Genomic DNA, 13,099 nt, shown 5'->3' with positions numbered 1-13,099 from the left:
TCTCATGGATTTTGTCATTTCGTTTGATTAGTGAACTTAAACAATTTAACAATTTACCAGCTTGAATAATGGACAGTTCTCCTTTGAAAGGCTTTGCTGCCAATAGCAAATTCCCGGCTCTGCTTATACACTCTCCCTTGCATTTTCAAAGTCATTTTAAGAATTTTTACATCATGCCTATTTTTAGTCTACCTCAAGACTTTCACGAAAAGAGCTACACATCTTAAATGGATAATGTAATAAAATGTAGGTTTTAGAGGAAACTTTTTAGAAACATTATTCTTCCAAAGACATCACACAATTTGGAATTGATTTTTGCTAAATGTCCTATGAAACCATCAGTTTGTGGACTATTGATAAAAGTAGATAGTCCTTGCAATTAATTATTATCCTTTTGCTGATTTAGTAACCAAAAACATGATTTATCAAAAAGAGTTAAACAAGGGACTTCCCTGGCAGTCCAGTGGTTAAGACTGTATGCTCCCAATGCTGGGGGTATGGGTTCGATCCCTGGTCAGGGAACTAAGACCCCATATGTGGTGTGGCCAATAAAATAAAATAAAATAAAATAAAATAATAAGTAGAGAAGAAAAAAAGATAAACAAGAATAGGAAGACATTTTGATTTAGATTTTTGGATTTTACACATTTTATCTGGATTTATTAAAGGTAAGACTATATTTCAGCAAGAATTTTTTCTCTATTCTGCCACTTTCTTATTCTTAACTTAGGAATAAAGTGTGGTTTCATGCTGCTGCTGTAGTAAATTTCTATCTGAAGCTTCTAGTGTATTGATGAAAAGAATGCACAGAACAGATAGGATTTGAAAGCTCCATAAAACGTACAGCTGGTAAGGAATGTCCAATCTGATGGTATTCCCAGCCTAATCCACGCTCCCCTTTACCTTCTGATGCCCTATTGCATTACTGCAGATTGTGTTTTCCTCAAATAGCCACACTAATGTCTCCCATCTCACACACTCTGCTGCAGTGTGATTGTGCCTCTCCCCCATGAAAGGGTGGAGTCCCCTTCCCATGGATCTGGGTTGGCTTTAGTGATTATTTGGCCAGTAGAATACGGCAGAAGTAACATTCTGATACTTCCTAGGCTAGTTCATAAGAACTCTTGAAGTTCCCATCTGAGTATCTGGGAGCATTTGCTCTTGGGAAGTTCCCTGTAGGAACCCAGCCCGTGACACGAGACGCCCAAGCCACAGGAGGGGCCTGTGCAGGCCCTCGGACAGCGCTGCTGGCTGCGCTCTCAGCTGTTACGATGAGTCCGCCCTAGCCTCTGTCTCACTCCAACCCGAGGACTTCCCACCTGAGTCCAGACAGCCCACAAAACCATGAGAAATAATATTAGCGTGTTAAGCCAATAAGTTTGGGGTGCTTTGATATGCAGTGGTGGATAATTGGAACAGCACTCTGTGTCAACTTGTTTTTCCTTTTATGTTTTGTGTCTGTGTTTGTGTGTGTGTACATGTGTACATATATTTACGGATGGATGAGTAGAGCTTTGAGTTGTCCATGTTTGAAGAGATAAGATGGTATACGACCTCTGGGTTTGGAACCCAAGTCAGTCAACAGCAGGGCTACTGATTCATTTCCAGTGGTGTCTTGTTATTTATTATGCTATATATTTTTTACTTCCCCAATAATTTTACAGAGGTAAAATGAAACCTAAATGAGCGTGGAAAGCTGACTATTGAAAAATAAAGGAACAATTTGCAATCTTAGAGACCAGTCAGGATTTAAACTATGAGCCTGCTTAAATATGCATAGGAATCTCAGTGGAATAAGCAAACAGATATTCCGTCATCCTTCACTGGAAACACTGGCTTCTTCCACTACTTTGGGTTTGGTGACATTTTCACTTACTTTCCCAGTTCATAGACCTAAGAGTCTTCTGCCAGGGCCTTTGTTCAGCCTGCAATGGGATTTTCTTCAATCCGTGTCGGCTCCAGGGTTTGGCTTCTAAAAGACTACCCTGTAATTTGGCCAGCCCGCTAGGAGCAATCTGGGGTTGATGGCTGATCTGAAAGTCTTAAATGTTTGTGCAAAGTGTTATTTCGGGAAATAGGATTTTTCCTGAACAGCTGTGAAATTCTAGTATTTCCCTAAATTATTTATAATGTTTCTTAGAAAAAAATGCACCATTCATTTTATTTTTAACTTTTGAATTTCAAAAAGAGCTTTTCTCAAAATCCCAAACACCAGTTTCTATAACCTGTGTCTACCTGAAAAAAAACCACACAATGTAAGAGCCATGAGTTGAGTTGATTCAGTGTCTTGCTGAGGACCGTAGGCAGGGACACAGCCTCTCAGGTGACTCTGAGAAACCGTGGCACAGATGGAAGGGGCAGGTCAGTGTGTATGTGGTGTTGGTGAAGGGCTATGTGCAGTCAGGCGCACGTCTCGGTACCAGACGTCTGCTGGCCACCAGGAGCAGGGATCTTAGTTAATGGCTTTAGTGCTTTTCTGAGTGGCGGAAGATGCAAGAATCCAGGCTCATCAGAATTTCCTAACTACCTGAGGGCCTGTTCTAACATGTTTTTCATCCCTGATTTTCACCCTGAATTCTTCCCTGGGTGTATTGAAGGTCAGTAACTGCAGGGGCTCAATGACTAAATTCTTGTAGAACCAGGTGAGGAGTGGCATCCCTTATTTGGCATCTGCAATTTTAAAGTTGACATGCTAGAACTCTTGAAGGAAGATAATATTTTAGAATTGTAAGAACTTTTTCTTTGAATAACTCATATGTATTTTCACAGTTTTACAAAATATTGTCAGAAGTTGTATATGAACGAGATTTTTTTAAACATGAATTTAAAGGCAGTATTATAATAAGTGAAATAGCTTACACAGGTACTTCTATGACTCTTTGCCTTTTTTTTTTTAATTAAATTTTCTCTTGAGAGGATGGTAATGATAACTATAAGTAGTTTTTAAAATATCACCATTTAAATATTTTTAGTGACTCTGGTACAATTTCTTTTTAAATAAGGCCTTACATTTCTTTTAAAAAAGAGTCCCTGTAGCTTTTCGGTTGGAAGGCTATTTCTCAAGGAACAGCTTTAAGTAGAAAAGGCACAAAAGTATCATTAAACATTGACCCTTACTTGCTGTGAGCTCATGCTACTCATGCCCGGACTTGGTGCTTCCCATTATGTAGGGGTGACTTTTCCACTTTATCAGCGTCTTGCTTGTTTCAGTTTTTCACATTCAAATACTAACGTAACATCTTTCTTAGAAAACTTAAAATGCTTTTCAAATTGCATGACTCTCACAAGTAAATATTGATGTTGGTCTTGCTTTTCAGAAGTGTGAGGGATAAAAAGAAAGGAAATGCTGTCCCTCATCCTCTTTCCTTAAAAAAAGGGAGGTTTGCAGTGACTGATTTTTAAGATTCTTTCCAGCTCTAGACTGCAATAATACTCTCAAGTAACACACTCAACTCCCTTCTCCCCATCCCCTAGAATAAGGATTCTTTTTTTCTTTTAATTAGTTAATTGATTTTTTTGGCCGTGCTATTCTGGCTCTGTTTGCGGGGTCTCAGCTCCCCGACCACGGATTGAACCCAGGCCACGGCAGTGAAAGCCCGGAATCCTAACCACCAGGCCGCCAGGGACCTCCCTAGAATAAGGATTCTTGAACGCTGAAAAATCTCTCTCTCTCTCTCTCAACACTTTCAAGGCAGGGTCTTACGACACCCATTTATGTGCATCATTTAGGAATTTTTAATTAGATGCCCTGGAAACAGGGGAATGAGGTAGTTAACTCCCGGAAACTTTGCCTCTGTAAGTATGTATAAGCTTATTTGTGCCATGCATATTACAAAGAGAAATTTTGCATTTATTTTGAAGCATTCCAAGATGTTTAAAAATATGGAACTTCAAAGTAATATTTCTCAAAGGATTAATAAATTCTCTTTTGGTCCTAAATCTGTGGGGTGTACTAAATCCCAGGACACCAGCACTAGTTTTTTCTTCTGTAAATGATAAAGGCTGGAGGACTTACAAGTAGCAGAATTCCTGAGAAGCAGTACATTCATCTTGCTTGTAGGAAAAAGCAGTAAAATGATACCAGGACATTCAGAGAAATGAAATGAAAACCTCAGACCAACCTTTTGGCATCTTGAGGCAAAATAGATGAATGAACCTGCTCTCTGTTCCTTTGCTGTTTCCTAGTGTCATAAAGCTAAGGAGAATGACGTGAAAGCATATTTGAGGTTTGCTTTACTGTTTCCTGGGAATCTACTTGTGCTGAAATACATGCGTTGACATTTTTTTCTTTCTCTTATTTGTGTACTTCTTTGTAACTAGCCATTCAGCTCTTTTCTTTGTATAGCCACCTCCACGGGTATATTTAGAAATAAAACAAAACCAGTTTTAATTGAAACTCTTGTTTTCCAAAATATATTGCTACAACCATGTGGACGAATAATCAGCTTTGTATAGATGGTGTTATAAAATGTAGACAGACAAGGTTTTTCTCTTGGCTATTTTGAGTATCTTTGTTGTGGCCTTTGAGGTTCCTGCAAACAATTATAGTCTGTGAAGAAAGTACATTTTTAGCAGTACAGATGTACTCAGTTGAAAATAATTTAATATATAATCATGAATTCCATTTCTCATAATAGGCAGGCAATGGTAATCACTTCAGTTTTGAGAGAGTAAGACCCAGTAAGGGAAGCTGTAACTAAAGAAATCCCAGGAGTACTTTTTATGGTTAGATACTACCTAAAGAAAATCAATATTACATTAAGTGGTGTTAAATCTTTTATGCTCCAGGAAAGCACTTTAGTTGTCTAATTAATAGCAAACTCGACAAAACAGTCAGTCCCTGGAGAGTTGGTTACCACAGAGACTTATTAAAAGATTGACATGACCTCATGTGTCTTGATTTCCCACTTGCTTTGGATTGATAAATTTAAGCAACATTTTATTATTAATACTTTAGTATTAACAATACCTTTAAGGCAAATATTAAATTAAGATGGCGTTATTTAATTATTTAAATTAAAATGTCCCCACATATAGGGAGCAGTGCCTGTCCCTGTGTGACTCCTGGCTCATCTCTCGCTTTCTTTAGCATCAAAGATGCAGAGAAGGTGAATGGTACCATCGGTACCGCTTCCTGCCATCTGCTTACCTGTGTATAGAAATGTGCTCATATAATATGACACAAGATGAAAACAGATGAGTGTGAAAGTAATCTAGGCATATTGACTTAAGATGTACTGTATGTGAACATTTTATAGAAGAGAAATTGAAAAAAAAATAATCTACATATTTCAAGTTACTGTTTGACTCATTTTAAAATTTTTTCATGAAAATGAGCCACAACACAGTACCCGGGCCTGACTACATTAGGAAATTATTTTAGGAACAAGAACAGAAATTTAATTTAGCAGCAACAGGCTGAATTTTGGCTTTGCAGGGAACACATACAAAACTCTCTTGATGATCTTTTTTCTCACCAGCTTTTCTATGACAGCGTTTTTGCAGCATCAGCAGACGTGTAAGGGGTCTGGCAGGGTTATGAGGGGCAGTCTTCATGTCTCCCTTCCCAGGAGAGGGTTCCCGTGGGAAGACCTCATCATAGGAAAACCCTCTGTGTGACTTAGCAAGTGAAGTCGTCTCAGGCCTTCAGCTGCTCGAGGTTTCTGTAAACTGTCCGTCCTTAGCATCTGCTGTGTTGGGTTCCTTTTACCTGGTAACGGCAGCCTATGGAGCAATCAGGACCACTTGGTATTTGAGTTAAGAACTGGCCTGACTTGATTATAACAGGTGGAACTGGTGGGGCAGAAAACCAAATTTTAGCCCTAGGCCTGAAGGCATTTCAAAAAGAAGCCAGCTTCACCAGTTGAGGGGACTGGAGCCATATATCCCAATCAGAATGTCAGCCTTCGTGACCTCAGCTCTTACCTGCACTCTGTGTCTTTGGACCCCCATCCTTTAGTCTAACCCTAACCCTTGTAGGCACCCAAAGCCACTCTGCACATTGGTTTGTGATCTAAACCATGAACTGCTTACAGTTTGGGTCCGTGTGGTGCAGATCTGGGCCAGCCCTGTCCCCTGCCCCCGGCTGCAGCGCACAACCTGCGTGACGCGCAGTGCACGTGCTTTATACGCTGCACAGACAGCGCACGGATGAGCGTTTGGCGACGCAGGGCCGCACGTGCCCTCACGGAGCTGCCTCCTGCCATACTCGCGCCGTGTCCTAACTGACGTCTTACTGGATCCTTGTTTCCGTAAACTGGCCTCTCTGAGGCATCTGGAACGAGAACCGTCCTTCCGTTTTGGCCCCTTTCCACACCTCCTTTTCAGATGTGCTCCTTGAGGCCCAGGGCATCCTGAGACCGTTTTGCTTTTCCCATTCTCTTTAGCAAAATCACCAGTTATTGACAGGTTCCTATTTGGTGAATTAGCTGTTTTACTGCTACCATGACAAATGCCCACAACCATAAGTGCTTAAAACAACACACATTATTATCCTGCACTTGCGTATGTTGGGAGGCCATAGGGGTCTCCCTGGACCATGGTCAGGGGGCCAGCAGGGCTGCGGATGGGGATGGAGGATGGGGAAGGTTTCCTCGCTCGATCGGGTGTAGGCAGAATTCAGCCCCCGGGGCCAGACATAGGGCTGTGGACCAGTTTCCTTACCGGCCATCGTGGGGGCTCGTAAGGCCCTAGGCTCTCCCCAGGCCCTGCGTGCGGTGTCCTGTTCCTCAGACCCTGGTTCCTCCTCAGTTCCCACATCCCTCCCTGCAACCAGGAAAGGTTCTTGGCACCTAAGGACTCAGTCGCTCATGGGATTAGGCTGGGGCCCAACCATAATCTTCCCAAGCAAGGTCCATAACCTTAATGCCATTTGCAAAATCTCTCTTGCCATGTGAGGTAACATGTTCAAAGGGACTAGGTCTGGAACCTTGGGGACACCATTATTTTGCCTACTACATCTGGGGTGGGCTCATGCTTTATATACATCATTTTAGTTATTTCCATTTTATCAGAAGAAATCAAGCCTTAGAAAGGTTGGGTAGGTTGGCTACATTATCATAAAATGACAATGTCATGATTTAAATCCAAGTCTGCTTGATTATTTTTATTATTATTATTTAGTTATTTTTTAAATAGTTGAATTGTTTTTTCATTTTTCTTTTTTTTTGGACACACCATTCAGCTTGCGGGATCTTAGTTCCCCAACCAGGGATCTAACCTGGGCCCTCAGCAGTGAAAGTACGGAGTCCTAACCACTGGACCACCAGCGAATTCCCAAAGTTGGCTTGATTTTTTTTTTTAATAAGTGATTAATTTTATATTGGGTTTTTTAAAAAACATCTTTATTGGAGTATAACTGCTTTACAATGGTGTGTTAGTTTCTGCTGTATAACAAAGTGAATCAGCTATATGTATACATATATACCCATATCCCCTCCCTCTTGCCTCTCCCTCCCACCCTCCCTATCCCACCCCTCTAGGTGGTCACAAAGCACCGAGCTGATCTCCCTGTGCTGTGCAGCTGCTTCCCACTAGCTATCTATTTTACATTTGGTAGTGTACATATGTCAGTGCTACTCTCTCACTTGGTCCAAGCTTCCCCATACCCGCCGTGTCTTCAAGTCCGTTCTCTACATCTCCGTCTTTATTCCTTCTAAAGCCACCTTGCTCTTAATTCCTGTACCATGCTATGCTATGTGTGTGAGCTACTATATTTGTGCAACACACACACACACAACACGCATTATGAATTAAGTGTTGGAAAGCCATGTTGCACCCAGTCAGTAGTATAGCTCGCACCATTTCTTCTGATCTTTAAACAAATCTTTTTTTTTTTTAATATTAGAGAGTAATACAAGAAAGTGGGGAATTTGATACATTCTAAATTAATCACAAGGCTATCAGAACAGAAAATATTTATTTGCAAATTTATTAGTTTTCCAAGACTTCAGTTCCAAAAGGTTCAATTTCACAGGTTAGCTATGAGGCTGTACCTTGCTTGGAGACTATAAATGAACATGAAGAAATTATACTGATATAATTTCCAAAATGATTTTAATTACTAAAATACTATTTCACAAAGAGTATGCTTATATTTTCATATGCTTATAACTCTGATGTAGTTTTTGAATTAATAGTCAAGTTTTAGGATTGTAGTGGAAACAAAGTGTAATATGTGATCGATCACTTTGGGCATTCCATGCTGGTTATCATAACATAAATATACAACTGCCCCAAACTCTTGTAAATATGCATACCTTTGTCTTAGCTCATAACTGTGTTTCTTTTTTCTGCTTCAGGCATCCGTTTTACACCCCCTTGTTTGTTTACCTTCCTTAAAATGTTTCCACTGTTAACAGTCACAGATATTTTTCTTTTTTTTTAATTTATGGAAATACAGTTGGTTTACAATGCTGTGTTAATTTCTGCTGTAGAGCAAAGTGATTCAGTTATCCATATATATACACATTCTTTTTCATATTCTTTTTTTAATGCAAAGGTTTATTATTTATTTAGTTTTTTTTTTAATTTTATTTATTTTTGGCTGCGTTGGGTCTTCGTTGCTGCACGCGGGCTTTCTCTAGTTGCGGCGAGCGGGGGCTGCTCTTCCTTGCGGTGCGCGGGCTTCTCATTACGGTGGCTTCTCTTGTTGTAGAGCACGGGCTCTAGGCACGCGGGCTTCAGTAGTTGTGGCACACGGGCCTAGTTGCTCTGCGGCAAGTGGGATCTTCCCGGACCAGGGCTCCAACCCAGGTCCCCTGTAGTGGCAGGCGGATTCTTAACCACTGCGCCACCAGGGAAGTCCTCATATTCTTTTCCACTATGGTTTATCACAGGATATTGAATACAGTTCCCTGTGCTATACAGTAGGACCTATCTGTCCTATACACAGTAGTTTGCATCTGCTGACCCCAAACTCCCAGTGCATTCCCCACCGCCCCGCCTTGGCAACCACAAGTCTGTCCTTTATGTCTGTAAGCCTGTTTCTCTTTCGTAGATATGTTCTTTTGTGTCATATTTTAAATTCCACATATAAGTGATGTCATATGGTATTTGTCTTTGATGTACTTCACTTTGTATGAGCATCTCTAGGTCCATCCATGTTGCTGCAAATGGCATTATTTCATGCTTTTTTATGTCTGAGTAGTATTCCATTATATATATATGTGTGTGTGTGTGTGTACCACATCTTCTTTATCCATTCACACAGATGTTCTTCTTAATTTCGTCAGCTTAGTTTCAAGTTCTCCGTGGCTCTTGCCTTACCGACATCTGGATGCAGCAGGGAAGGATGTGCCCTGTGCGTGTTCGCATGGCCCGTGGGCCCCTGAACTCAGACCCGAGTCTGCTTCCTCAGGCTCCTGTCCCGAGGGCAGCTGCCCCCTGGGAGCAGGGCTTACTCACTGCTCTGTCCACTTCCTTGCAGAACCTCGACGCCCTGCATGACCACCTCGCTACCATCTACCCGGGTATGCGGGCACCTTCCTTTAGGTGCACCGATGCAGAGAAGGGCAAAGGGCTCATCCTGCACTACTACTCAGAGAGGGAAGGCCTGCAGGACATCGTCATCGGGATCATTAAGACGGTAGCTCAGCAGATACATGACACTGAAATAGACATGAAGGTAATGGTCAGTAACTGGGGCTCTTCTGGGCACTGATGACATGCGGGGTGTTAGAAAGGTGCTCTGAACGTGGCCCTGCTCAGCGCTGCTAGTGGCGCTCAGCAGAGGTAGAGACCAGCCGTAACAGTGGCAACGCTGGCAGTCTTCTATATTTGGCTTGGAATGCATATACAGGGTGGTTTTTCCTTGTGGGAACAGATTTTTCTTTCTAATTATATATATTGCTCAAGGCAACGGGAAATTTAATTTGCACTTCCTGTGAGCTCACACTAGCTGGGAAGCAGGAGGACCTGTGTCTGGCTGAGCTGTGGCCTTCAGAATACAAAAAAAAACCCTGTAACATGGACACATTGTAAAATAATATGAAATGAAGTAGTATTTTACTGGGTTTTTTTTTTGTGTGTGTGGATTTTTTGGTTTGTCCTTGAAATGTGGTTCGAGTATTTCATTTTTGTGGGCTAAAACTTTTGCTTTTTTTTTTTTTTTTAATTAGATCACTTGGTAAAAGAAGCTGGTCTCAGAATTTAAAAAAATGTGTTGCTGTTGATAATTCACACTGTCAGTTTTGAGTGATAATTTCAAGGTATTGATAGAATAGCTGTGCAATAAAGGGAGCCATCATTTTTCCTTATTTCTAATCCAGAGAGTCACTCCCAGGGAGCTGTGTTTTGTGTGCTCAGCGTATTCAGCCCCAAGAGACATTTTTTCAGTGGCCCTAGGTTTGAGAAAAGTGGGCAGAGGGTACCCTATTTCAGTTTTCTTTCTTTATAGAAAATCTAATAGGCAGTGCTTTCTTAGATCTATAGTTACATTCTAACATGTGTGGGAAGCCCACACTTTAAGTACAGTATTACACAAATAGAAATTGTAACATTTAAATTAATTTAGAAAAGTATGCGGTATATTTAATCTAGTAATGTCACATGAGATTTCACGGGTGTTTTTTCTTTCAAGAGTTGGTGTCATTTTTTACGTGCTCCACAGGTGCATCCTTAGTTTCTCTACAACTAGAAAGTGGGAGTATGGATAACGTAACATTATCAAATCCAGAGACATTTAAAAATTAAAAACTTGGGTCAAGGATTGAAATTCACCCGTGATTAGAAATCTCACTGGAATTCAATTAAAATTGTATATGCCTTTCATTTCCAACTTTGGATCCTGACACCGAACTAACACTTCACTTATAGTACATGAGCCTGTATCAAGGGGGTTGTAAATACTGGGTCTGCTCTTGGTTTGTTCATTACATAGCCAAGCTGAGCAAGAAGTAAGGGCATAGAAACTTTAGGAAAGCAACATAAACTGGTGCACCCTTGGAAACTGCAGTTGCCATGGTTATTAGAGCCTTTGGTATGGGAGGTTGACAGCAGTAGCACTGTATAATTATGGGGTTCACTTTATACATCCCACTTATACAATGTGGGTTGTCTTGTGACCTTCATTTATTCAAGTATTCCAATATAGATGTCTGAAATATTTGCATTTGGTAATTATATTTGGTATAGTTAATGTTTTTCAAAGGCACTGTTTTAATTTCTTGAGGTATTCTTAGGTTGAATCCCTAAGTTTAATAGGTCCAGAGCTACCAGACAATTTTAACTACTTCAGGAATATTAGACCATGTCATGAAGGTGATATACGAAGGAGAGGGTAAAAATATGATCAGAAAAGCTGTTCATTTTGCTGATTTAACCAAAGCAAAAGGATATAATTGAGGAATTCATTAGTAAATTTAGGTTGCATATAATTCAGTTCTTCTAGCTGAAATGGAAACACAGCAGAACATCAAAATTTTAAGATTGTTTTGTTTTGTTTATGAGACTTTAGGGAAATCAATCTTCATGGGGCAGAATTTTCCAATCATAAATAAGGATATTAATCTTTCAGCAGTGTAGTAGATTAGTATGACAGTTTTAGTAGTAATATCCTGATTTCACCATGAAACTACATTTGGGAAAACATATACAATAGCGGACATACTAATTGAGGTTTGTTCTTAAGTGTCAGAGTTTGCTGCAGTGAACTAAGGAAAAAAGTGAAAAAGAGCAATGTTTTGCCTTCATTTAGCTGCAACTGAAGAAATACTCATTCAACTATTTCCCATTTTGATCTGGCTGCAATTTGAGATATGTTTTTTTCCCTTTATAAGAGGATGTGTTGCTTGCAGTTTCTTAAACTCGAAAGGAAAAATCTTTTTTAAAGCTTAATCATTTATTTGCCTGTGAATAATATTTAGAAATGTAGTTATTCTTTAAATTAGAGAGCTTCGCTCATGATCATGATTACTCCCATAGAATAAAGTCCTAGATTTGGAATTAAATCAAAAAAGGTAATTTGGGGAGGGGGGATTTTTATGCATTTTGTCGATCTATTCTTCAGAAAGATTAGTCAGAATACCCCCATTAGTGACATGTGACATGACTCTTCTTCTGTGTCCTACCTCATTTGATACTGTCATTTTATATACTTGCCAATTGATGGATAAAAAAATGACATGGCATATATTTTTAAATATGTATTTCTATCATTTCATTTCCCTGTTTGTGCATGTCATTTTTGATCATATTAAACATAACACTCTGTATGATGTGTAGGGTGTCTACTGTACGTGTGCCTGGCTGAGGGGTGCTGAGCCCACCAGGACAAGGGGGTGCTTTCCCCCAAATTCTACCAAAGAGGCTGCATGGACCACTAGGGGACTCGTACCAGATTGGCTATCTTTCTGTGAATTTAGTCAGTCTTCAAATTTCATAAATCAATGTCCAGAAATAGTTTTCTATATTAGGTGTGTATAGTGTTTGCATATATTAAATTTTAAAAGTTAACCTGCTAAATGCAGTTCGCATCACCAGTTTCTTAGGTATTGTAACTAAATGCAGACAATTAACACCATTTCCCCTTTTGGCATCCAGGTTATTCAGCAAAGAAACGAAGAATGTGATCATACTCAATTTTTGATTGAAGAAAAAGAGTCAAAAGAAGAGGATTTTTATGAAGATCTTGACAGATTTGAAGAAAATGGTACCCAGGAATCACGCATCAGCCCATATACCTTCTGCAAAGCTTTTCCCTTTCACATCATATTCAACCGGGATCTCGTGGTCACTCAGTGTGGCAATGCCATCTACAGAGTCCTTCCCCAGGTAAAAATATATCACACTCCCTTGGGGCCTGAGACAAAACGCCACAAAGACACTATTGTTACAGGTGACCATTCACACCTTTAACCCTTTGCTTATATATCAGGTAACATGGAGCACACTGTACGTCACAGAAGTTCTGTAACTGTAAACTAAGTATGTTTGAGCATACTGCAGCTCTGCCTAGGACAGCTACTTATTGTTTTCTGTTTTAATCACAAGGGCAGTGGGAGAATTCTGTGGGAATAGTGTACTTGTTTTAATGAGGAAGTGAGTAACTTTCCAGTAACATAATCAGTTTTCACTTAATTTATTCAACATGGAGGAAATA

At 40.0% G+C, this 13,099-nt stretch overlaps 1 protein-coding gene across 1 annotated transcript in view; it reads left to right on the top strand.

Moving 5' to 3' along the window:
• Positions 1-13,099, top strand: part of GUCY1B1 (guanylate cyclase 1 soluble subunit beta 1) — a gene marked incomplete at its 3' end in the record, with an annotated part of 45,213 nt that overhangs the window by 17,778 nt on the left and 14,336 nt on the right. The window contains exons 4-5 of the mRNA XM_079698825.1: positions 9,428-9,625; positions 12,541-12,771. Of these exons, the coding sequence (XP_079554951.1) occupies positions 9,428-9,625; positions 12,541-12,771 (429 nt within the window). The remainder of the gene's footprint in view (positions 1-9,427; positions 9,626-12,540; positions 12,772-13,099) is intronic.

This window comes from Hyperoodon ampullatus (genome assembly GCF_949752795.1).
Source record: "Hyperoodon ampullatus genome assembly, chromosome: 1".
In the NCBI taxonomy this organism is placed as follows: domain Eukaryota; kingdom Metazoa; phylum Chordata; class Mammalia; order Artiodactyla; family Ziphiidae; genus Hyperoodon; species Hyperoodon ampullatus.
Note: the sequence above shows the minus strand (reverse complement) of the source record. Positions and strands in the feature narration are given on the sequence as shown.